This window comes from Aspergillus tanneri (assembly GCF_003426965.1).
Source record: "Aspergillus tanneri strain NIH1004 chromosome Unknown AapTan_3_pilon_pilon_pilon, whole genome shotgun sequence".
NCBI classification, from domain to species: domain Eukaryota; kingdom Fungi; phylum Ascomycota; class Eurotiomycetes; order Eurotiales; family Aspergillaceae; genus Aspergillus; species Aspergillus tanneri.
Window position 1 is genome coordinate 528,927 of NW_022984630.1, and position 20,806 is coordinate 549,732.

The 20,806-nt window shown below is 50.0% G+C and overlaps 9 protein-coding genes across 9 annotated transcripts; 4 read left to right on the forward strand and 5 right to left on the reverse strand.

Moving 5' to 3' along the window:
* Positions 1-25: 25 nt before the first annotated feature.
* On the forward strand, positions 26-1,316 carry ATNIH1004_003969 (uncharacterized protein; the record flags this gene model as incomplete). The annotated part of the gene is made up of 3 exons (XM_033568641.1): positions 26-734; positions 821-981; positions 1,056-1,316. The coding sequence occupies 3 exons, from the start codon at positions 26-28 to the stop codon at positions 1,314-1,316; spliced, it is 1,131 nt and encodes a 376-aa protein (XP_033427447.1).
* Positions 1,317-1,810: 494 nt separating this feature from the next.
* ATNIH1004_003970 (GMC family oxidoreductase) lies at positions 1,811-3,631 on the reverse strand (the record flags this gene model as incomplete). Its single annotated transcript, XM_033568642.1, has 1 exon — positions 1,811-3,631. The coding sequence occupies one exon, from the start codon at positions 3,629-3,631 to the stop codon at positions 1,811-1,813; it is 1,821 nt and encodes a 606-aa protein (XP_033427448.1).
* A 384-nt stretch (positions 3,632-4,015) lies between these two features.
* On the reverse strand, positions 4,016-6,199 carry ATNIH1004_003971 (uncharacterized protein; the record flags this gene model as incomplete). The annotated part of the gene is made up of 4 exons (XM_033568643.1): positions 4,016-4,932; positions 4,996-5,102; positions 5,814-5,929; positions 5,996-6,199. The coding sequence occupies 4 exons, from the start codon at positions 6,197-6,199 to the stop codon at positions 4,016-4,018; spliced, it is 1,344 nt and encodes a 447-aa protein (XP_033427449.1).
* A 425-nt stretch (positions 6,200-6,624) lies between these two features.
* On the forward strand, positions 6,625-8,026 carry ATNIH1004_003972 (uncharacterized protein; the record flags this gene model as incomplete). The annotated part of the gene is made up of 4 exons (XM_033568644.1): positions 6,625-6,804; positions 6,869-6,995; positions 7,062-7,634; positions 7,695-8,026. The coding sequence occupies 4 exons, from the start codon at positions 6,625-6,627 to the stop codon at positions 8,024-8,026; spliced, it is 1,212 nt and encodes a 403-aa protein (XP_033427450.1).
* Positions 8,027-9,546: 1,520 nt separating this feature from the next.
* Positions 9,547-10,143, forward strand: ATNIH1004_003973 (uncharacterized protein; the record flags this gene model as incomplete). The annotated part of the gene is made up of 1 exon (XM_033568645.1): positions 9,547-10,143. The coding sequence occupies one exon, from the start codon at positions 9,547-9,549 to the stop codon at positions 10,141-10,143; it is 597 nt and encodes a 198-aa protein (XP_033427451.1).
* A 69-nt stretch (positions 10,144-10,212) lies between these two features.
* ATNIH1004_003974 (putative MFS transporter) lies at positions 10,213-11,966 on the reverse strand (the record flags this gene model as incomplete). Its single annotated transcript, XM_033568646.1, has 7 exons — positions 10,213-10,382; positions 10,427-10,481; positions 10,529-10,601; positions 10,624-10,837; positions 10,892-11,457; positions 11,507-11,778; positions 11,847-11,966. 7 exons carry the CDS (start codon positions 11,964-11,966, stop codon positions 10,213-10,215), a joined length of 1,470 nt encoding a protein of 489 aa, XP_033427452.1.
* A 1,030-nt stretch (positions 11,967-12,996) lies between these two features.
* On the forward strand, positions 12,997-14,273 carry ATNIH1004_003975 (uncharacterized protein; the record flags this gene model as incomplete). The annotated part of the gene is made up of 4 exons (XM_033568647.1): positions 12,997-13,386; positions 13,439-13,474; positions 13,523-13,591; positions 13,638-14,273. The coding sequence occupies 4 exons, from the start codon at positions 12,997-12,999 to the stop codon at positions 14,271-14,273; spliced, it is 1,131 nt and encodes a 376-aa protein (XP_033427453.1).
* Positions 14,274-14,945: 672 nt separating this feature from the next.
* On the reverse strand, positions 14,946-15,560 carry ATNIH1004_003976 (uncharacterized protein; the record flags this gene model as incomplete). Its single annotated transcript, XM_033568648.1, has 1 exon — positions 14,946-15,560. One exon carries the CDS (start codon positions 15,558-15,560, stop codon positions 14,946-14,948), a length of 615 nt encoding a protein of 204 aa, XP_033427454.1.
* Positions 15,561-18,174: 2,614 nt separating this feature from the next.
* ATNIH1004_003977 (serine hydrolase domain-containing protein) lies at positions 18,175-19,680 on the reverse strand (the record flags this gene model as incomplete). Its single annotated transcript, XM_033568649.1, has 1 exon — positions 18,175-19,680. One exon carries the CDS (start codon positions 19,678-19,680, stop codon positions 18,175-18,177), a length of 1,506 nt encoding a protein of 501 aa, XP_033427455.1.
* Positions 19,681-20,806: the final 1,126 nt, after the last annotated feature.

The following is a 20,806-nucleotide window of genomic DNA, read 5'->3' on the forward strand; positions in this document are numbered from 1 at the left end:
CATCAATTCCCAAGCACCAACCACCATGGCAGCCATCTCGGCCCCTCCCCCAAAGAGTCTGCTGGGCAGACACCGACTGCTGGCACCCTCGGCATCGGTCCGGGTCAGTCCCATTTCCCTGGGGGGCATGAGCCTGGGAAATGCCTGGGCGGGCATGATGGGCGACTGCAGCAAGGAAACGGCCTTCGAGCTGCTCGACACTTACTACGAGCTGGGCGGCAACTTTATCGACCTGGCCAATGCCTACCATGGAGGTCAGAGTGAGGTGTGGACGGGCGAGTGGCTAGCGAAGACCGGCCGCCGTTCGGAGATGGTCATCGCGACCAAATATACGCTGTCACCCATGACCGGGCAACAGGTACAGGAGAGCAACTATGGGGGCAACAGCACCAAGAGCATGCATGTTTCCATCCAGAATAGCCTGCGGAACCTGCAGACCGACTACATCGACCTGTATTATGTGCATGCCTGGGACTTCTCCACCGGAATTCCCGAGCTCATGCAGTCTCTCAACCACCTGGTGGCCCAGGGCAAGGTCCTCTATCTCGGCATCAGTGACGCTCCCGCCTGGGTTGTGACTAAGGCCAATGCCTATGCCCGCGCCCATGGGTTGCGTCCCTTCTCTGTCTATCAGGGGAGGTACTCGGCGCAGGCGCGGGATCTTGAGCGGGATGTCATGCCCATGTGTCGTGATGAGGGCATGGCCATCCATGCCTTCGGGGTTTTGGGCAGCGGTATGATTTCTCTCTCTCTCTCGGTCCATTCTTCGCGCGCCCTTTTGAGCAGAGCAAGAACCATGAGACTAACACCGCATCCACAGGCTATTTCAAGTCCCCCACCGCCCCGGCAAAGGAAGGTGGGCGCAACACTCCCCATATGACACTGGGCCGCGAGGAGAAGGTCTCCGCCGTGCTGGACAAGGTCGCCCAGCGTCACAACGTGCCTCTGACATCCGTGGCGCTTGCATACGCACTGCAGAAGGTGAGGAATTGAATGCCAGCCGCTATTCCGAGGCTTTTGCCAGCTAATATAGTAAAAAAACTGCGGCACACCAGACTCCCTACTTCTTCCCGATCGTAGGTGGGCGCAAAGTCGAGCATCTGAAGGCGAATGTCGAGGCTTTGAGCCTAGAACTGAGCCCCGAGGACGTGGCAGAGATCGAGACTGGTTATGACTTCGATCTGGGGTTCCCACACAACTTCCTGTGTCCATTTGGATATGCTCCTCGGGGACCACAAGATGTTGCTTTCCTCGGAGGAATGGGCCACTTTGATTATGTGGCTCCGACGTTGCCCATTCGGCCTCACAAAGGATAGATATGCTGGAGGACTGGGTTCAGCGACGCAGACTGCAATGCAATGATAGCATAGCACAGAGCCAGTTAAATGGAAAGCAGTGTTGCAGAAGGTTTTTTTCTTTTTTTTTTTAATTCATCGTCCTCGTAGTATGGATCGATCTATTTCTAGAATCTGGATATTGAGGACCAGGGAGGGAATGATCCCGATGTCAAGATTGCACTCGTAGATTATATAGGATAATGGCATCAATGTGTAATCGGATATAGCAGAACAATAGTCTTTTAGTAGCGCTCCTGTTACAAGATTCAAACTGTCAACATAAAATGGACCTCCGATATATAAAAAATGGAATTCGTTAGGCCGGGGGAAATTCACAAATATTTTCTTTCACCCAAACTATCCGCGCAATATAAAGTCTGATGCCATGAGTGCGACTTGCTTGTCTCGAGGTCTAGAGAGCCAAAGATAAAATGGGAATGATTCAATTCCCCAACTACATCTACAGGTTACACTTAACCCCGATCAGCAACTCGGATATCCCGTGCCGCGCGATGTGCCAGCGCATAGACGACGGCTTGGGGATGACACGTCGTGGGATATGGGAATGTACTCGAATCCACCACCCGGATACCCTTGAGTCCCTTGAGCCGCCAGTCCTTATCCAGTGCCTTCCCGAGTGCCACCGTCCCGACAGGATGGCGGAACGAGTACGTCTGATTCTGAATGGCGGCCCAGATCTCCTGATCCGTAGTCACATTCGCCCCGGGGTAGAACTCGTCCAGGATGAGGGGCTTGAGCTGGTCCGCGTGCAAGATTTGTCGCAGCTGTTTGAAGGAGTACTGAACGGCGACTTTGTCGGCAGCGGAGCCATAGTAGTTTGTATGGATGACCGGGTCCTCTCGGTAGTTGCTGGAGCGCAAGGTCACCGAGCCGGGGTCCTCGGGCTGAACAAGGCTGGTCCACGCAGTAACGGCGCTGAAGTTGGCCGCTGCCGCCATAAAGGGCACTGTGCTATATTCAATCAGGACATGCGGCCGATCTGCCGGCAGCGAGGTGTAGTGCGATCCATCGACGCCGGCCTCCTGCCACGCCGCGTCCGGTAGCCTGTACGCGGCGTAGAGGTAGCCATTATTCCAACCCAGTGGACCAGAGCGGTTGCGCGCATACGCCTCCGTCGCGATGGCATTGGCCGTCTGGTTCATGCTCCACTGCCAAAAGGTCTTCACGTCGGGGGTGACCTGCAGCTCGAAGATGGCGAAAGCGTGGTCGTACAGGTTCTGGCCGATGGCAGGCATATCGGCCACCACGGGCACCCCCAGCGATTGCAGCCGGTCCTGGGGACCGACTCCCGACAGCATCAACAACTTGGGGGTGTTGATGGCGCCGCCGCTGACGATGATCTCCGACGCAGACACAGTGCGCGTCTCGTTGCTGGCCATGTGAAGATACGTGACATTGACGGCGGTAGAGCCCTGAAACCCGATGTGGTGGGCCCATGCGTCGTGGATAACCTCGACGTTGGGCCGGTATTCCATCATGGCCCCGAAGGTGTTCCGCGCATAGGACCGCGTGCGTTCCACAGCTGAGATGGAAGACAATCCATAATCCATGCCGATGCCTGTGCCGTCGGTCAAATCCACTTCGGGCAGGCCCAGGGCCTCCATCACCGCCGTGGCGAACGGTACGTCGAAGCCGGTCAGTCCACTGGACTGGCTGACGTCCAACGGGCCCCCTCCATAGGCACTTCGGTTGGTCACCTGGCAGTAGTCGGCGGGTTGGTATTGATAATGCGCTGTGGCCTTGAAGTCGTCCAGGAGGGAATCCCAGGCGAGACCACGATTGCCTGAGAGGTCGGCCCACTCGTTGAAGAGCGACGCTGCGCCTCGACAATAGGCCATGCCATTGACGGCCGTTCCGCCCCCCAGCACGCGGCCCTGAGCGAGGTTGATCGCCTTGCCGTTCAGGTTGGCATCCGGTTCGGCCGTGTAGTTCCAGTAGAATTCAGTAATGAGGGGGTAGGATGCAGGAGCTAACATGAGATCATGGTCAGCCACAATGCGACGGAGGTGCAAGGAGAGACGAAAGGGGGGACGAATGGAGGGATGGGGGGATTCACTATTGATTAAACTGGAATTGATGCCATCTGGACCGGCCTCAAGAAGTACCACATGGATGTGTGGATTTCGGGACAGTTGTTCTGCAAGCACCAATCCGGCTGGCCCGCCACCAATAATTACATAGTCTGCATCTGCTGTGCTCGTCGGGCTCTTTGCAGCCACAGTTGAGGCGACTGCAATGATAAAAAGTCGGAAGAAGGAAAGCGGAAAACCCATCGCGACTTCAGAATGCGTGCGAGTTCGTACCACTCAATCATTGTCAAACCGTAAGGGCGTTGATGCGTTGATTTATGTATGATCGGCAAGAAATGGCATAGTGCTCTTTAGGATCTAGTCCAAATGCATCTAGCTCTCTGTGGATCTCGTATTTCCCTAGGAATTACACGTGGTTGAGCTGCAGGTACATCGGACACCTAAAGACGACCACATTTCGGATGCCGATTCCTTAGTGTTCGGGCCATTTTTTTTACCTCCACTTAGGCCGATACGGCGAAAGCATCATGCACCTCGATGAATGAACATTAGGTTCACACGTGTCTATGGACGGGAATAATGCATACAGCAGGACTATACAATTCAATCCAAGCCCAACGCATCGCCTCAAATCCCCGAATCGTCCTGCAACGCCCCCTTCGGCACGTTTGTCGTGTTATAATGCTCCGTCCAGTCCTGGCACCGCTGCTTCAGGTCTGGCAACGCCCCTGAGATGTTCACCAATTCGGGAATGCGCTTAGGCTGCTCAATAAACTGCAGGGAGAGCCCGGCGCTCGCGTGCCACGCAATATGGCAGTGCATCAGCCATGCTCCGGGATTATTAACCTGGAAGGCGATCCACACATACCCCCCGATTGGACAATTAACCACGTCTCTCCGCGCCGGGTTATCCAACTTCGGAACTACGTCCTTGGTAAACTCGCCCGTGCCCTGGGCGAGAATGAGGAAGTCGTGGCCGTGGAGGTGGATGGGGTGCACGGAGCGAGGGATGGTACGCGGCGTGTGCGCCTCGCTAAGGGTGTAGTTATTTTCTATGACAAAGTACACCCAGTCGTCTGTTTCGTAGTCCAGGTATATAGGGACTGTATCCGGATGGAACAAAGGCCGCGGCTCGTCGTCTGCCGTCGCCAGCCGCAAGAGGCTAGGATCGCGCCAGTCGATATACTGCGTACGGTTCACCAGAACCCACTTGTGGATGAGGCTGTTTGGGTCCGAGACATTGGGCCAGTTCTGCAGCCCGATCCGGAGGTAGTCTGCCGGGGTGAATCCGTTTACCTCCTTGCCCACGGTACGTGGGACGATGGGGACTAGGTCGGTGGGCTTGGGATCCTCACAGCCATAGTCGACGACACGCGCGCTGGGCGGCAACGTGAATGGATCCTGCCGATCATACGCATCATATCGAATAATCCCAACCCTCGAGTCTAACATACTGTCGTCGTCACAGTAAGTCCCGTGGATCCAGAAGTTGGAGCTGTGGGTGAACGTCGCATTCGCCTCGATGATAATCTCGTAGCGCTGCGCTGCACGACATGGTCAGACTTTTGCATGGCGACCTGGGAGGGACCTCTGGGTGGACAGCGTACCAATTCCAACAATCAAAACGTCCGTGACGTACGGCTTGATCGGCACAAAATCATTTTGAATAACAGTAAAGTTGTGCCCGTCGATCCAGAACTTATACGTCAGCAAACTACCCGTATTAATCAGACCCAGCTTGTACTTCTTTCCCCTCTTGAAAACAATCTCATGGCGCTCATGCTTTCCTGTACACCGGGAATCGTATCCGGATCACAGTCAAAACTCCCTTGCCATTCAAAATGGTTGTCAATGGCAGGGGTGCGTGCTCTGAGGCAATTTCATAGTGAACAAGCCAAAAGCGTCATGGTGGTACCAGTCGCTTATTAGAAGCGGGCCCAATCAACGTCGTAATTCATGCTGGAAGGGCCTTTGATATGAATAGGGCCTACATCATAATAAGCGTCGTCTCTTGGTCTGGAAATACAAGTTGTGCAGGATACCTACCAAGCACACCATTCGTGTCTATATTTTCGTTAGTAGGACCATTGGAAGAAGAATAGACAATATAAAAATACTAACACTGCAAACTATAGTGTGAATGATACCATGCCGTGCCATATTGCATCGCTCGGAACTCAACTACCTGGGTTCACCCGGCTAATTGACTTAGCAATATTTCTCATCGCAGCCTCTAAGGATTGCTTACCTTAGATGGGCACTGGGTGACTCCGGGAACTCCATCAAGCCAGTTTGTTTGAAATTGACGGATTCCATGCCAGTGAATCGATGTGCCATTCAGTTGGTAGATTATTATGCACCTAATTCCTGGGTGCCATATCTATATTAACATTCCACACAGATATGCGGAGGTTGGTCCACCCACGGATGTATCACCCCAGTCGCCTCAATTGTAGGACCAGGAAATTGCCCATTAACCACAGTCATGTTTGTCAAGTATCCGTCGGCCGCCATGACGGCGTTGGAGATCGTCAGATCATACTAGAAGGCTGTCCATCAATCCCCTCGGTTCCCTCAAAGCGTCTTTCTTAGGTAGGTTCTACCTACCTGGACCAGTTTCCCAGTGGGAATTGCGCTTTCGTAGTCAGTGTACAGATCAAACCCATCTTTCCAACAGTCCCGACTCGTTGGTGAATGGATGCAGCCTTCTGTAGGAGCTGTCGAGCCGTTTTTTCCCAGTGTGGCTAGCACTGAGACGCCCAGGTCGATTATGCGCGAAATACCGGGAAGTTGGACGTCTAGACGGAACATTTTGGCATACCCTTGTCCTCTTGCGACGTTTGAACGATCCCCATAAAATATAAGTGATGTAAAACCTACCCATCTCAGACTGAGGGCTAACTGTGATCTCGTAAGTCTCTTACTCGGACTCCGAGCGAGTAGTCTATCATCAGCCCGTGGACCTCGATCATCATCCACTCAGACGAAAGAGGTTTATCCCGAGCCCCGACTTTGGCCATTGAAATAAAACCTAAAAGCTGACATGGTGGCTCGGACCCCGGCCTCTGATCGCCTCCCGGGATGCAGACCCGCCATTGTAAGCAAGGTGCCACAACGATACGAACATTATTGATACCATCTTTAATGAAAACCTCGTTCTTAATGACGCCCCTACCCAGACTCCAGGCATCCTGTCAGCCTGAATCACCCAGAACCGGACCAACCGCTCCTTCAGCATGTCTACTGATATACACGCAATTGTCGATCTCAGCCGCTCGATCGCCTCGTTGGCGAAACACTTCGATAATGGCACTGTTCCAGAGAAAGAATACCAGGACGAGCTGGTATGGATGGCAGAGCAGCTTGCCATCGCGGCAAGAGGGCCCGATGAGAACATGTACTATCTTGCGGGCCAAGTGTGAAACCCTGCCCATACCGGAAAAACAGCTGAAGCTGACGGTGCATATGCGCCATAAATAGCTCTCACACAATGCCGCCATCCGAAGCATCGTCTCCATGGGAGTATTGGACGTAATTCCCGAGGACGGAAGCGCAATCTCTGTCAATGACGTAGCAGCTCAATTGAATGTCAATACAGAGCTTGTCGGTATGGTGCCCTCTCTCACATCGTACTCACTTTCCAGCCACTCATTCTCTGACAAATGAGCGCCAGGTCGTTTTCTCCGCGCATGCGCCAGCACGCATTTCTTCACGTCACCGGCTGTAAACCACTATGCGCATAACGCGCTGTCACGAGCCTTTATGTCCCCAGACAATCGGGCACTATTTGCCCAGATGTATGATTTTACCGGCGAGGGAGTTCTGGCAATCCCGCGGTTTGGTGAATCCGTCCACTGGAAGACAGCAGGCGATTACTACAAGGGGCCCTTCCAGCTGGCCTTGGGGACCGATCTGGGCTACTGGGAGTACCTCGCCGCCCACCCGGGGAGGATGAGCTCATTCAACACTGGCATGCGTCTGGGCAAGATAGGATGTCTCACATCCGCATTCCCATTCGGCGTGGCTCTCGCGTGTGACCCCTGCGCGGAGAACGGCGTGGCTATTGTTGACGTTGGCGGCGGCCGTGGTCAATCCCTTGAAGCAATTCGAAAAGACTGGCCAGAGATAAAGGGCCGGTTCGTGTTGCAGGACTTGCCTGATGTGATTCAAGACACAAAGACGAAGGGAATACCGGCTGGCATTGAACCCATGCCATCGTCCTTCTTCAATGAGCAACCAGTAAAAGGTGGGTCTTTTATCTCCCTTCCCTGCACCTACAGAGACTGGGCTGATTAGTTGCAAATAGGCGCTCGCATATACTATTTCCGCCGAATTTTCCACTGCTGGTCGCAAGCAAAATCGCAGCAGATCTTGGAAAACACTCGTCAGGCCATGGATGATTACTCGCGTCTGCTCATCGCCGACATGGTGCTGCCAGATACCGACTGCCCGCGGGATCTTGCGATGCAAGACTTGAATATGATGAGTTTAGGCGGCACGGAGCGGTCGACGTCAGAATGGCGACAGCTGCTGGAGTCTGCAGGTCTGGTCCTGCAAAAGATCTGGCTCAACGAGGATGGTCCAAAACATGCGGTTGTTGAAGCGGTCCTGCCGGGATTCAAGGGACATTCACTGTGATGATACGCTGCCGATAAATCTATCCATCCCTTGCTCATGGGGTGAGAATCAGGAGTAATATTCCAGATGGTGTTATGGTTAGATATCATAGCTCGAGTCGTCTCTAGAGAGGAGATGAATTGCCTCTGGATACTATTTTACGCCAATACATCATTGATTACTTATTTTGTGATATTTTTAAGTACCATATACTAGTAGCTTATAAGTGGTAAGGACGTAGCCTAATTTGTAGAGCTTGCACAAAATATCGGCATTCTTTTATCCAGGGTTAGCTGTTGGTATTATGGAGGCGTTTTGAATGTTCTACGGTTAAACCTATACCTGATAATAAACCCCCCTGCTGGTGCCCGCACGCTTGTTGATAGCATCAATCGACCGTGGCAACTGTAAACACTTCACAATGAATTTAGTAGCGTCATAGTCTGGGTCCATCCAGGCAAAAGCCGCCAGCAGACTTCTAATTACCATGTTGAAGGCTGGAGGCTCTGTGGAGTCTTAGATGAGCAGGTACCCGAACCTAGGCCTTATGTGAGAAGAGCCCGGGAGTTTCAGGAAATACATATGTATGGGCTATATGGCCATCTGTATGAGTGTCTGGTTGTGTTTGTTAGAATAATGACTTATATTTCATTGATCTTGAAAGTTGGCGAAATGACTGGACTTTTGGCAGGTGCTTTTCTAGGTGAGAGGATATTTGTGTCCTTCTATATAGGCTAATAGATATTGTCTTCTGTCTTTGGCTGCTCATCTTAAGTCCCTCGGCAGCGTAGAAGTGATTTAATTTCAGTCGTGCACATAATATACAACGAAGGGCGCTTAAGCTATCTAGGAGTAGAAAGTCTTCTATAGAATTATTTTAAAGCTACCGTTAGTGACAGACCGAATCCAGAGAATGGTGCAGCGCAGCCTACTGAACACACGTCAGCGAAGGAACACAGGCGATAATTGCAGATCAGAAGCATGTCAACGTCATTAATTTTATAGATACACTATAATTGCCTGAATAGTCTGAGACTACTGAACCCAACACAGTAAAGCACTCCAGATGACCGATGACAGATATATTCAAACCCAATCTATATATACACGCCAATAACAAATCCTACCCCGGATCGCCACGCTACGGAGATCTGACTCGTCCAAGCGGGGAGGAACTCTGATTCATCCCCAATACGAGACAAGTCGACTTGCCAAGATCATGTCTCAGACATACGTCATATCTTGTCGTTTCGATGTATTGGATAGGATAGGATAGCTCGGATAATCGGTTCTGTCGTGTTCTTCATTGTTAGGCAGAGACGTTGGATACGAGGCTTGGTGAAACTGGAGCAATCAGTCGATTTCTTATCTTGGGTTTGGGTATATTGTTCTTTGGTATGATATGATTGTCGGTGAGGTGGGTGGTTATCGTGAGTAGTATATAAGGATCTTCCTCTCTCGTTCAAATCAGAATACTCATCACGGAATATCCGACAGAATCAACTAGAAGATATCAACCTCACACTACGCCACCTCGCAAAATGAAATCAATCATCCTCCTCCTTGCTGTGAGCGCAACCACACTCGCTGCTAGCATCCCTCGGTCTAGCATCCCTCAGGACAACCTGCTATACCCCTACGCCACATACCGCTACTGGGTCCAAACCGGACAGTTCAAAGAAGATCCGCAGGATCAACTGCTGGTCGTGAAAAACGGCAACCCGGCTGACGAAACTACCACCATCGTCACCTTCGACGTCACCCCCGATCTGCAGGGCAAGCGATGCAAGCTGCTCTTCGACTTGTGGGAGCGTGACGTATCCACTGGCTCTAACCAGACGGACGTTTTCACCGCTACTAAGCCGACGGGCGCGAGTCTGCAGAGCAAGGACAAGGCCGCCGTGCAGGCACTATCCAGGGAGACCGCGGAGATGGTCGTCCAATCGCGTGATGTGCACACGGGCAGAATAAAGGTGACGGCCCCTGGCCAGGCGGAGTGGGTTCTTTCTTATGATGGGTATCCCGAGTTTGATTGTCCTGCCGGGACTATGGCCGGGTTTGAGTTTGTCGGGGTCTATGATGAGGTGGCTATTAGGTGGGATATTGGCGTGACTGGACCCAGGGTACAGGTTTTGTAATTGGTTTTTCATTTGGAGTGGCGATGCTGTAGATAGCTGGTCTGTAGGTTGGATGGCAGTTGGAATCTATCAATCATGGTGAAGTCTTCCCTTTGGCAGCATCAACCACGTCACCCCCGTAGCACCTAATAATCCCACCAGAATCGGCTGTAACACCTTGACTCCCGAACGCGCCGCAAGAACTCCCGTAATGGCCGGGAAGATTGCCCCGCCCACTTGACCCAGGACGAAGATAAACGCTGCGCAGTTAGCAGCCGCAGTATTCTGGGATGACAAGACATACCCAAAGCCGAGGATCGGATCTCCACGCTGAATAATTTCGACGCCACGGATATCCCCTACAGTAATGAGCACAAGGATGCAAGTGAACAATAAGATGACGAACCGTTGCGAAGAAGGGGCCTGAGAAGAATCCCAATAGACTGACGGCGACCGCTTCGGTGATGATATTTGGTACACTGGTGGATTAGCTATGCTCACTCTGAGAACTGGGATACACACAGCCAGAACACTAGCTCCAAGGCCAGACAAAGCAACACGTAGACGATTATCATGCGTCGCTCGCCCAGTCGATACGTCGGCTCTGCTAGTACCAATCGGCCGATGAAGGCACCGCCATAGAAGCCAGCAGGGACATAGCCCATCTGCTTGAGGTCTCCATCGCGCACATGAACCAGATATTCGACGATCCACCCTGTGCATATTAGCTGACTTTACTGAATGCGATCATAAACATTGAGTATCTCACCTCCCGCCGTAATCACAGCCCCCAGGAAGAAAAAGAAATACAAACTTAACACCCAGACGCTCGGCAGCGACAACGTCTGCCATATCTCCTGCAATGCGATCTTTCCCGACCGCGCTTCTTGACCAGTATTCACGCCGTGTTTGAAAGCTAGAGAGTCCCGGAACGCCACCAGCACCAGCACCAGATTCACCACACCGAGTCCCAACGGCGCCGTATAGAATAAATTCCACCGCGACTGCGTTCCCGCCGACGCGACCGCGGTCGACACAAACGGTCCAACCAGGCACCCGGCCATGTACATGGCGTGGATGAAGCCCAGCCATCGATGGGCGGCTTTGACGGACGCGACGAACGTGTTGGCGTAGGTATCCTGGTAGGCTTGGCCGAGGGCGGCGAAGAAGAAGGTCACGGCGAATAAACCGAACGGGGGCATCCAGGTTCGCAGCGCGTGGGCAAGCACCTGCATAGCGGCTCCGAGCACGAGGAACACGCCGAGATGCAGATATTGGCCCAGGTGGCTGTTGCTGAGGGCAGCGACAAACCAGCCGGCGAAGGTGGTGCCGTATCTGACAGACTGGTTAGGTGAAGCCTGCTGGGGTGAAGGAGCGGACCTACACGACGGCGACAAGGTTGGTGTCGATCTGGTAGGCCTCGCGTATATAGGGGATTAGGGCGCCCAGACTGCCATCGTTGATACCGGCCACGAAGAAAGCGAAACCGGCACTGATGAGCTTCAGGAGTAGACGGGGCGGCGATTCGCTCTCTTGGACCTGCGTCTCTGTCTCCATGGTATTGACGACGATGCAGATGTTTTGAGGAAGGGAAGTTGTGTTGATCGTGTCGTCGACTCTTTGTATGTCCGGCGATGTCGGAAAACAGTGGGCAACCTGCCAAAAAGGGCAGTTCTGGCAGCGTCTGATTAATCATATTAGTTATTCTCGTCGTTTAGAAATACGAGCTGGCTCAATCCATCGGAAAATCCCCGAAGAGCGTAAAAACCGCCCCCGACTGCGGGTGGATTCCGCCATTTCGCGGTTCTACGGTTGACCTGTGTTCCTGATTTGATTTTTGCCATGACATGCAGCTACTCTGAAGTATCACGGAACTAACAGCTGTGTCGTTCAGTTGGCGCCGTGGTGGAGAGAGGTGGTGATGAAGCTATTATCGAGCCAGTCGGAGATGGATGAATGCGCGCGGGGACAACCAGGATGTAAGTACGATGCAGCCTCGTCACGTCTATTCGTCCGAAATCTGAATATCTGGGTTAGGTATCCGAGTATCCGAATTATGTACCGTGGGAATTCCAGGAGGCTCTATAACCTATCCATGTGGGGATGACTGCCATGTGTGACATTCAGGTCAATCTTGAAAGGAACCAACAGCCGTTGGATGAGCTAAAATCCCTGGACGTATCCATCGCCTTGGTCCAGCGTAAATGCTGTGCTCCGTAGGGCACAGTGGAGCCAGCAGGGTCGGTGAGATTACTACATAATAGTAATTAATTAAATGATGCTCTAGTGCATCTCTAGTGCATCACTAGTGCGGGGATGGACCGCTTCTTGAGTTCTTGAGCTTCAAAAGTACTCGTTTTTTCAGTAGTAGACTGGAAAAATCAGCAGAGTTCCCACCACGTTTCGGGCGGAAATTGTAAGACAACATACGATGCTTAAATCTTGAATTTACCGCACTTCCAGACAAAGAGTTTTACTTCTCCTCGTTCTACCCTGGAAACCCATTGTCAGCGCCAAGCAATTAGTTCGACTGAGGCTGGCGACGGCCCCAATTCCAGATGAATGGCCAGGATACGTCTTTGTCCCGCCCACTCGCCAGGATCATGGCCAGCTGGCTCGTCTAATTTCTAACTGGCGTGATGCTCATTGCTGCCCAGGGTCTGCGCCACGGCTATTATGATTCTTTTATTAATCTGAACGGGGGGAAATCCCCATCAGCCAGCCTGTGACGCTGGCCCTTTTCCCCTCTTGTTCTTTCTTTCTTGCCGTCTTTGTTTTTTTTTTTTCTTTGTTTTTTTTTTCTTCTTCCTTTTAACTTCTTCGTCTCCCGTATGCCGGTGGCCTCCGAGTTGTGAAACGCAGACTTCTGCAAAAATGTTGTCGCTAGTCCACTTGATGGCCTGGCTGCTGTTGGCCCTGACGCCTTGTATCGCCGCAGCTGAAACTCACTCTACCACCGAATCGTCCACTAAAACGACAAAGACGGTGGAACCGAAAACTACCTCCGCCTCCGACACGAAGTCCTCGCCCACCGCGGCTGCAACGCACACGGTCAAGGTCGGCGCTAAAGAGGATCCGCATCAGTATGTCCCGCATAATATCACCGCAGAGGTCGGCGACGTGATCGTCTTCGAGTTCTATCCGCGCAATCACTCTGTCGTCAAGGCCGATTACCTGGCGCCATGTGTACCAGCTTCAGGGACGATCTTCAACTCGGGGCGCTTTAACAGTTTCAATGAGCAAAATGGCCAGCTCGTGGGTCCGGTGCGTGAGATGGAGCGCTATGGGGTTTGTTTCTTGTACTGACTGTCCGTAGCCGCCGACCTGGTCCTTGGTTGTGAATGACACGGAGGTTTGTCTTTTATTTCCCTTTAGAAAAAGAAAATTCTAACTCGCCAAGCCCGTCTTCTTCTATTGCACCGCTCTCGACTCGTGTATCGGCAATGGCATGGTCGGCGTTATCAACCCTGTAAGACAATCCTAACGTCCTATCGTCCACCGTCTAACAATTGCAGAACGCCAGTATGACCTGGGAAGCGCAATACAAAAAGGCCAAAGAATATCCATACATGCTCGAACCGGGCCAATCCCCCCCCGCGGAAGGTGACACCCCCGGTTCGCCATCTTCGACCTCGACCTCGTCTCCCAACTCGACCGGATCCTCCGGCGGTGGTGGCGGCAGCTCCTCTCAATTAAGCGGAGGCGCCATCGCCGGGATCGTCGTGGGCGTCGTAGCCTTTGTCGCTCTGCTCGGGGCACTGTTCTTCGTCCTTGGTCGCAACCGCATATATAAGAAATGGATGTCCTCGGAGGACGGTCGCACCGAGCGAACCGCTCACTGGGCCCTATTCAATAGCCACGGTGGCGAGCGCAAGAGCGAATTGGCCAGTAGCACGGCCGCACCTCATGGCGATCAAGCTACGTTTGTGTCCAGTCCGGATCCGACGGTGCGTGCGTTCTCGCCGCCGCCGCACCCGGCAAGTGGACATTGGAGCTGGGATGCCTCTTCGTTCCAGCAACAGCAGCCTCAGATGACCCAGATGGGTCCTATGGGACGGGGGTCGTATGCCCAGTTTGCTCCGACGGAGTTGGAGGCGAATGAGCTCCTGACGCAGATCCCGGAGAATCCGCCGCATCATGATGGGAGGTGATTCTGATTCTCGATAATATGAAGTGGAAGTGAGCTTAGATATGATGCTAATATTTTTATTGATATCCCACCGTGCATTGTGGTGTTTGTTCTTGCTGTCTATGTGTTATGATCTGTCCATATCTAGTAACTCTAAATTAAATATTAGTCAGACACTAATTTTATACTTGGGCATGGCATCTTGCCTTTATAGCGCATGAGCAGAGATAACTTTGTCAGCTTCATGCATTTTTCATGAATACTCAGACAATCATATAGAACCAGTGCAACTAGGTGCCACAACCACGGAGAATGCTCGACTGACATCCGCTAACACGACTGAAAATAATGCCGAATGTCGTTCCTAGAGGATGGCTCATACCAAGAGCTAGGGCCCGAGTTGGAGATCCATTATGTGTAATAGAAAAAGTCCAGTAGGGATTTGTTCTACAGCTCTACTCTTCTAAATAGGGCAGACTCTGGAAGAGATACCCACAAAACCAAATACAGAATCATCCATCAACTCCAATCTCCATAGCCATCAATCCAATCCATCAATCCATCCATCCACCTCACAAAATAATCCTCTATCCCATCCTAGGATATCATCCTATTGTCTCATCACAATATCATCATCATTAACAGCTCGTCTATCATAGGCGGGGCATTAGATACATTAGGCACATCATCGACGTTAGTATTCCGTTTTCCTTTCCTGGGGGATACAATCGTTGTCGTTGCTTGTGTTAGGCGCCGGGGGTTGAGTATTGTCATTAGGGATTCCAGGCACATTTGGTCCACATGTATTTGGAACTCCATAGGCATTAGGATTATTTCCATTTGGAATACCAGGCGTATTTGGATTATTTCCATTCGGGACATGTATGTTTTGAGTTGGGGTATTGTCGGGATTATGAACAGGAGTAGGGATATTTGCACCGTTTATATTCGGATCATGTAGGTTTGGTTCGTTCGGAGCATTAGGCCCATTCAATCGGTACGGATCGTTACTGCCTTTTGGACCCTCAGAAACATTGGTATTGGCACCAGATCCAGGTACAGAGCCTTGGACATTGACATGTCCATCTTCAGTATCTACTGAATGCGACTTATCATCCTGATTATTCGAGTCATCCTCCTTGTCCTTATCAACGAAGGCGTTATCTGTTTGTTCATCGAGCTTCATGGGTAGCACTCCCTCGGAAGCAATAGCACGATTGAAATTCCGAGCCAGTCTTTCAGAAGGAATCATAGCGCCGTCGGACTTTGCTATACGTGTATGCGGCGCGGCCAGGGCAGAGACAGCCATTGCGATTGTGATGACAGAGGGTTTCATTTTGATCCTTTCGAATATTTAATTATTCATTGGTGAATGAATGTTAGAGTGAAAGATAGAAGATAGAGGTGCGGATAGAGAGAGGTTTTTAAGTAATACCGTCGGTGAAGACAAATCATCCTTCTGATTCTTCTTGCGTTTACTACATTGCGTAACCTTGCTGATCTGTGCATTCTACACGTATACGTAGTTTATCTGCAAGGAGTCAATAACTGATGATGTGCGGAAGGTGACGTGTCTAGGTTATCTACCTATCTGTAAACCTGGATGTTTTGATTCCGTCCAGTTTATGCTCACCGCTCCTAAAAAGCAGCAGACTTTGGATATACAGCTATGATGTAGAATAGGCAGCCCTGTTTATCTGTATATCTTTGGCATAGCTGGTGCGATTGCTTCTTGTCTAGGCTAGGACACATAGGTGTATACACCAGGTTCTATTCTTTTGTAGTAGGGCTTCAATCCTGATATTAGTGAGTTAATACATTCAAGTCAGATTTATAGAGTGTTGTTAAATAATCGTCGTTGGTGAATGTTAGGGATCTACCATACTCGGTATGGTCACGTGGCCTCACTTAGTCACCCATCTAGATAACGTGATCGATCACCGAGCTGCGCGGATCACCGAGCTGCGCACCCACACAAAGCAGCCCTATAAATTGACTAATATCTCAACGAAATAAAGCGATTTTATTATATAATTAAGCCAGCATTATTTAATAGGGCACTTGAGTCTATTACGACCTTTAATTTGAAAATCTACATGGTAAGCGCGCAGTTTGGTGGGGACCGCGCAGCTCGGTGATCGACCACGTTAGTCAGCTCGCCCGAGCCCCCTGAATTGAATTGTGCCTCGCGAACAGTGAACCAGAATCATGTGACTAGATCAAGGTAAAACCCCCGCGGAGCACACAACAAAAATAATGACCAAGATAATCGAAAAGCCCAACCAGCTCAAACCATTCAAATAGGACGTTTTTACCGCTTTTTACCAATCGTACACTATTTCCTCTTCAGGACTAGCCGAATATCTGACCAGTGTAAAGCGAGGACGGGTAGATTTCCTTTTGGGATTAGTTTTGCCTTTTACAGCATGGCTTCCCGATATATCGTCTCCAAAGTATATAGGGTCCGTCCTCGCTACTCTAGCCTTCCTCCCTCCCAACTCCTTCTTTCTCAATCCCCTCTCCGATATTCTGCACTGAATCGGCCGCATCCGTATGTCCGTTACCCCTTTTTCTTTTCAATCTCCCCTGCCGATAATTGCGGCTGCGCCCTCCCTCGTCGCCTCCACTTCCCAGTTTCCCTGGCCAGCCGAAAGAGGCTGGCGAGTGCTGCCTTGGACACTAGAATTAAGAGAACAAGCGGTCCCCGGAGAAGGGCTAGAGCTAAAGCCGAAGCATCCCATTTCTTTCCTACGTCCCACAAGTTCCAGTCTTATCCTGCGGCCGAAGACGAGCTGCTACGGAAATTAGTGGCTAGATAGCTTCCGTGGGGACAGATTGAGAAAGTGTTTGAGATAGCTGCAGGTGCGTTGGTCGAGAACCTTCAAGTTTACAACTCCATTGGCGAGATGCTCAAAGCGAAAGAGAGGCGATTGATGGATTGCCTATGACATTCAAATATATGTTCGAGTTTTTCCCAGGGATTTACTGTAGGTAGTCGCCGAGCAATACTCAGAACGATACATCATGAATCCCTAGCTCTGTCCTCCAGTATTTTAAAAATCCGGTACTTCCTATTCGAATAAAATGAATAACTATTCTACGCACCTAGCTAGGTAGAAAGAAGTCTCAACAGTTTCTTCGGACCTCATTTGCAGCACTGCGGAAGAACGCTAATTATTATGAGTTAAGCAGTACCCATCACCAACCTCCCAATATTTTCTGCAAAGCTTGCAATATATTTCGAATTCGAATAAGAAAAACCCTTACTAGGATTAAGATGTTTTGCAGATTCTTTGGGACTGTCGTTCCGGAGATGGTGTATCTCCGAAGCCCATCAACTTCGTCGGGCATGGGCAAAAGATAAACCAATTGGAGAACAGTATTGGGCCGAATATTGCGCATGCTAACGAATAATGCAATCATTAGTCCCAACGATATTAATTAACTAGCAGGTGTCAAGTCAACGCTGTGAGTGGCAGCAACCTTTCTGCATACTCGGGAACTCGCGGAGCAACAGTGCAAACTAAGCAACTCCAGTTAGGCACCAGACATATATATTTTTGTTTAGAGCAATTTGTTCTCACGGGAATTCTGCACTACATTAAATGCTGTTGAAACTGACAGGGGAACTGGTATGTGTTGTAGTCTTTAATAGCGAAAATAATCATGGAGGCGAGCAACCCCAAAGAATAAGTGTGATTCCGGTGTATAGAGACTTCCTTAAGGACATAATTGGCTATAAAGATTTACGGGACTTGTTCTGTTGGCATTACTTCTATAGATAAAGAGAATAGGAAGATAATTACCAAGGACAAGGCTAACTAAATAGCCGTAGCACAACTTCAGCATTGTGGGTAGGTGTGCTACGACTAACAATTCTCTTTCACAATATTCGCTCCGAAATCTCAGGGCACGCAAAGTCGTTAATTTGGAAGCCTTGCAGATCGATCCTTGAGCAGAATAGCTGGTTCCTCATCGTCATTCCAAAGCCAGCGAAGACTTACCACCTCCGATTCTGACTCGTCCAGGTAAAATTCCAAAAGTGTTACCCTGTAATCTGACCAAAGTGGAAACATTATTAACATGTAATCCTCATAGGAGGATGGGAAAAAGCTGTATGTGTCCTTTTTATAAAACTGCAGATTACAAATTGAAGCAGGGTGTTGGTTGAAAATTACAGCCAGAGAAGACCTGCTGTCGGGATTTAGCACGATACTCAAGCTGAATGCACCATTAAATCCATAGTAGACACCTGTATATAATTGCTGGTTCCGTTCTTTGTCAGTGGTATTTCTGTTGGCTTGCCATGGGCCTGCAAGTCTAGTAGGATACCACTCGCGCCATAGCTCTTTCTCCATTCTAACCAGTGGAAGTAAGTCCACCGGAGGTTGAAGATTAAAAAGAGCCTGGATTATAATTTGTGCAGCATAGTCGCTCGCATCACCACACTGGAGCCCATTTGCCATGACCACAACTGCACTCTGCGTGTCTGGGAATGTATAAACGGCTGCTGTTGATCCTCTCATGACTCCATTATGGCCAATAGTCAGCATATGTTTTGACCGGGTTCCAAGGATATAATGCACATGATCCATCCTTGAATCGTCACGCGTCTCAGTGTTGCAACTTAGGTAGCCCAACATAGAAGAGGGCATCTCCACTCGCAACCATCCCATACAGTACGCAGTTTCATTTTGAAGGTCATCTTCCACAGGCCTAGTCCAGTAACCTTGTCGAATCTTCTCCATTTGCCTTAACGGATTTTCTCGTAAGGCGCTGCCGTTCCCTTTTCCTGCCTCCCACCTTTCAGCTGATAGAACCGCCTTTGACCAGGTAAGCATGTCATTTATACTGCTACGCATTCCCATTCCAGCCAGCAATGGCGCATGTTCCTCACATGGTAGCGGTTGAAGCCTAACATATTCCCCGGCTTTGGGAGATACATAAGGGTAGGCGAGATTGTCCTTGAAATCGTCACGGGACATAGTCGTAGAATGCATTTGAAGAGGCTTTAGAATATGCTCTTTAACATAGTCTGCATACTTCTGTCCGCTGGCTACTTCGACCACTTTCGCAATTAGCGAATAAGCATAGTTGTTGTACATCCACCAAGAGTTAAATCGATGTCCTTCATGGTTGGCCGTGGGCATGGAATTAAGCAATTTAATATAGTCTTTCTCGTCATTTAGAAGTGTTGATCGTGGGCCCAGGCACAGAAGGTTTGGCACACCAAGTCCTGTGGAATGCCGCAGTGCATCGATCAAGTCAGCCTTTTGGCCGATGTTCGGATCGCCAATCGGATCGAACTCAGGGATATATTTTTGAATTGGATCTAGCCATTGCAACTTTCCCTGATCAACAAGGATGCCAACCGCCGCAGACAGAAATGACTTGGAGACAGAGCCAATCAGATACTGTGTATCGGACATTGCAGGCAGCTGATTCTCTACATCGCGATAGCCAGTACTTTTGCAATATATTACTTCTCCGTGATGTAACACTCCTAGCGAAATTGAAGGGACATGGCATATACGCCTCACCTCTTCAATAATAGGTGTTGTTTCCATTAGGCGGGAGAGCAGAGTGGCATCCATGATATATGGTGGTTAGGGTTATATCTGGCCGCTCTTTTCTCTTCGATTTTCCGAGGTAGCACAGAAACTTGCTGAAATCCTAATAGGTCCAATTTTTTACAGGTTAATGCACTGAATATAAAGGAAGAAATATGCAAAACTTGGTAACGGCTGCAGTGGCTATCTCACAGCTGTCAAATAAATGCAAGAGATAGCGCACAGACGCCTTGAATTCAGCCACCATCTCTGAAAGTTCTTGGCGGTGTAATGGAGTGTACAATAACCCACTTTACATGTGAGGAATGTTAGCTGGCTTGAGGGGAACCCTTCATGGCTTGCTTAGCCAGGCGCTGTTCTTTACTCCAAAATCGCAACTTGCGGGGTTGTGCCAATGGTAGGGAACCAGAGAATAGATGCCACATAATATTGCGATTTAGGTGCAGGTGATCAGCATATTGTATATATTATTATAACAACCCCTCACACAAGATATCCGTAGAGATATTTTTTGAGCCAATAGCACAAAGGTGGCCGGAGCACCCCATTGAAGATAAATACCTTCTTACCCCCAGACAAACCGAGATCAAGTAAAGAATCCTAGAAAGCAGCACTTCACATATCCCCCGGAGTACGTATTCAAGGACTGCAATACTTGCCACGAAAAATACACTTACCAAAATATTTTAGAAAACCACTGAGATATATATATATAGCTACCGAAGCCACACCTTTTATATCAAGTGAGGTATTCTCCAACAATTCTTCTTCATCGCAGTTGCTTACGTGTATATAGGATGACAGGTCCGGATTCTTCTGCTGGTGGAGCCAAGAGTGGTGGTGGCCAACCTAAGGGCAAATAAGCCCTTGAGATATGCAGATTAATTACATGATTGAATGTTTCTGAATGTCAATGACTGTTATGGGACTGCTCTAGCTTGACTCCTTTGGTAGCTTTTGAGGAGAGTCAAATCCAGACAGAAAC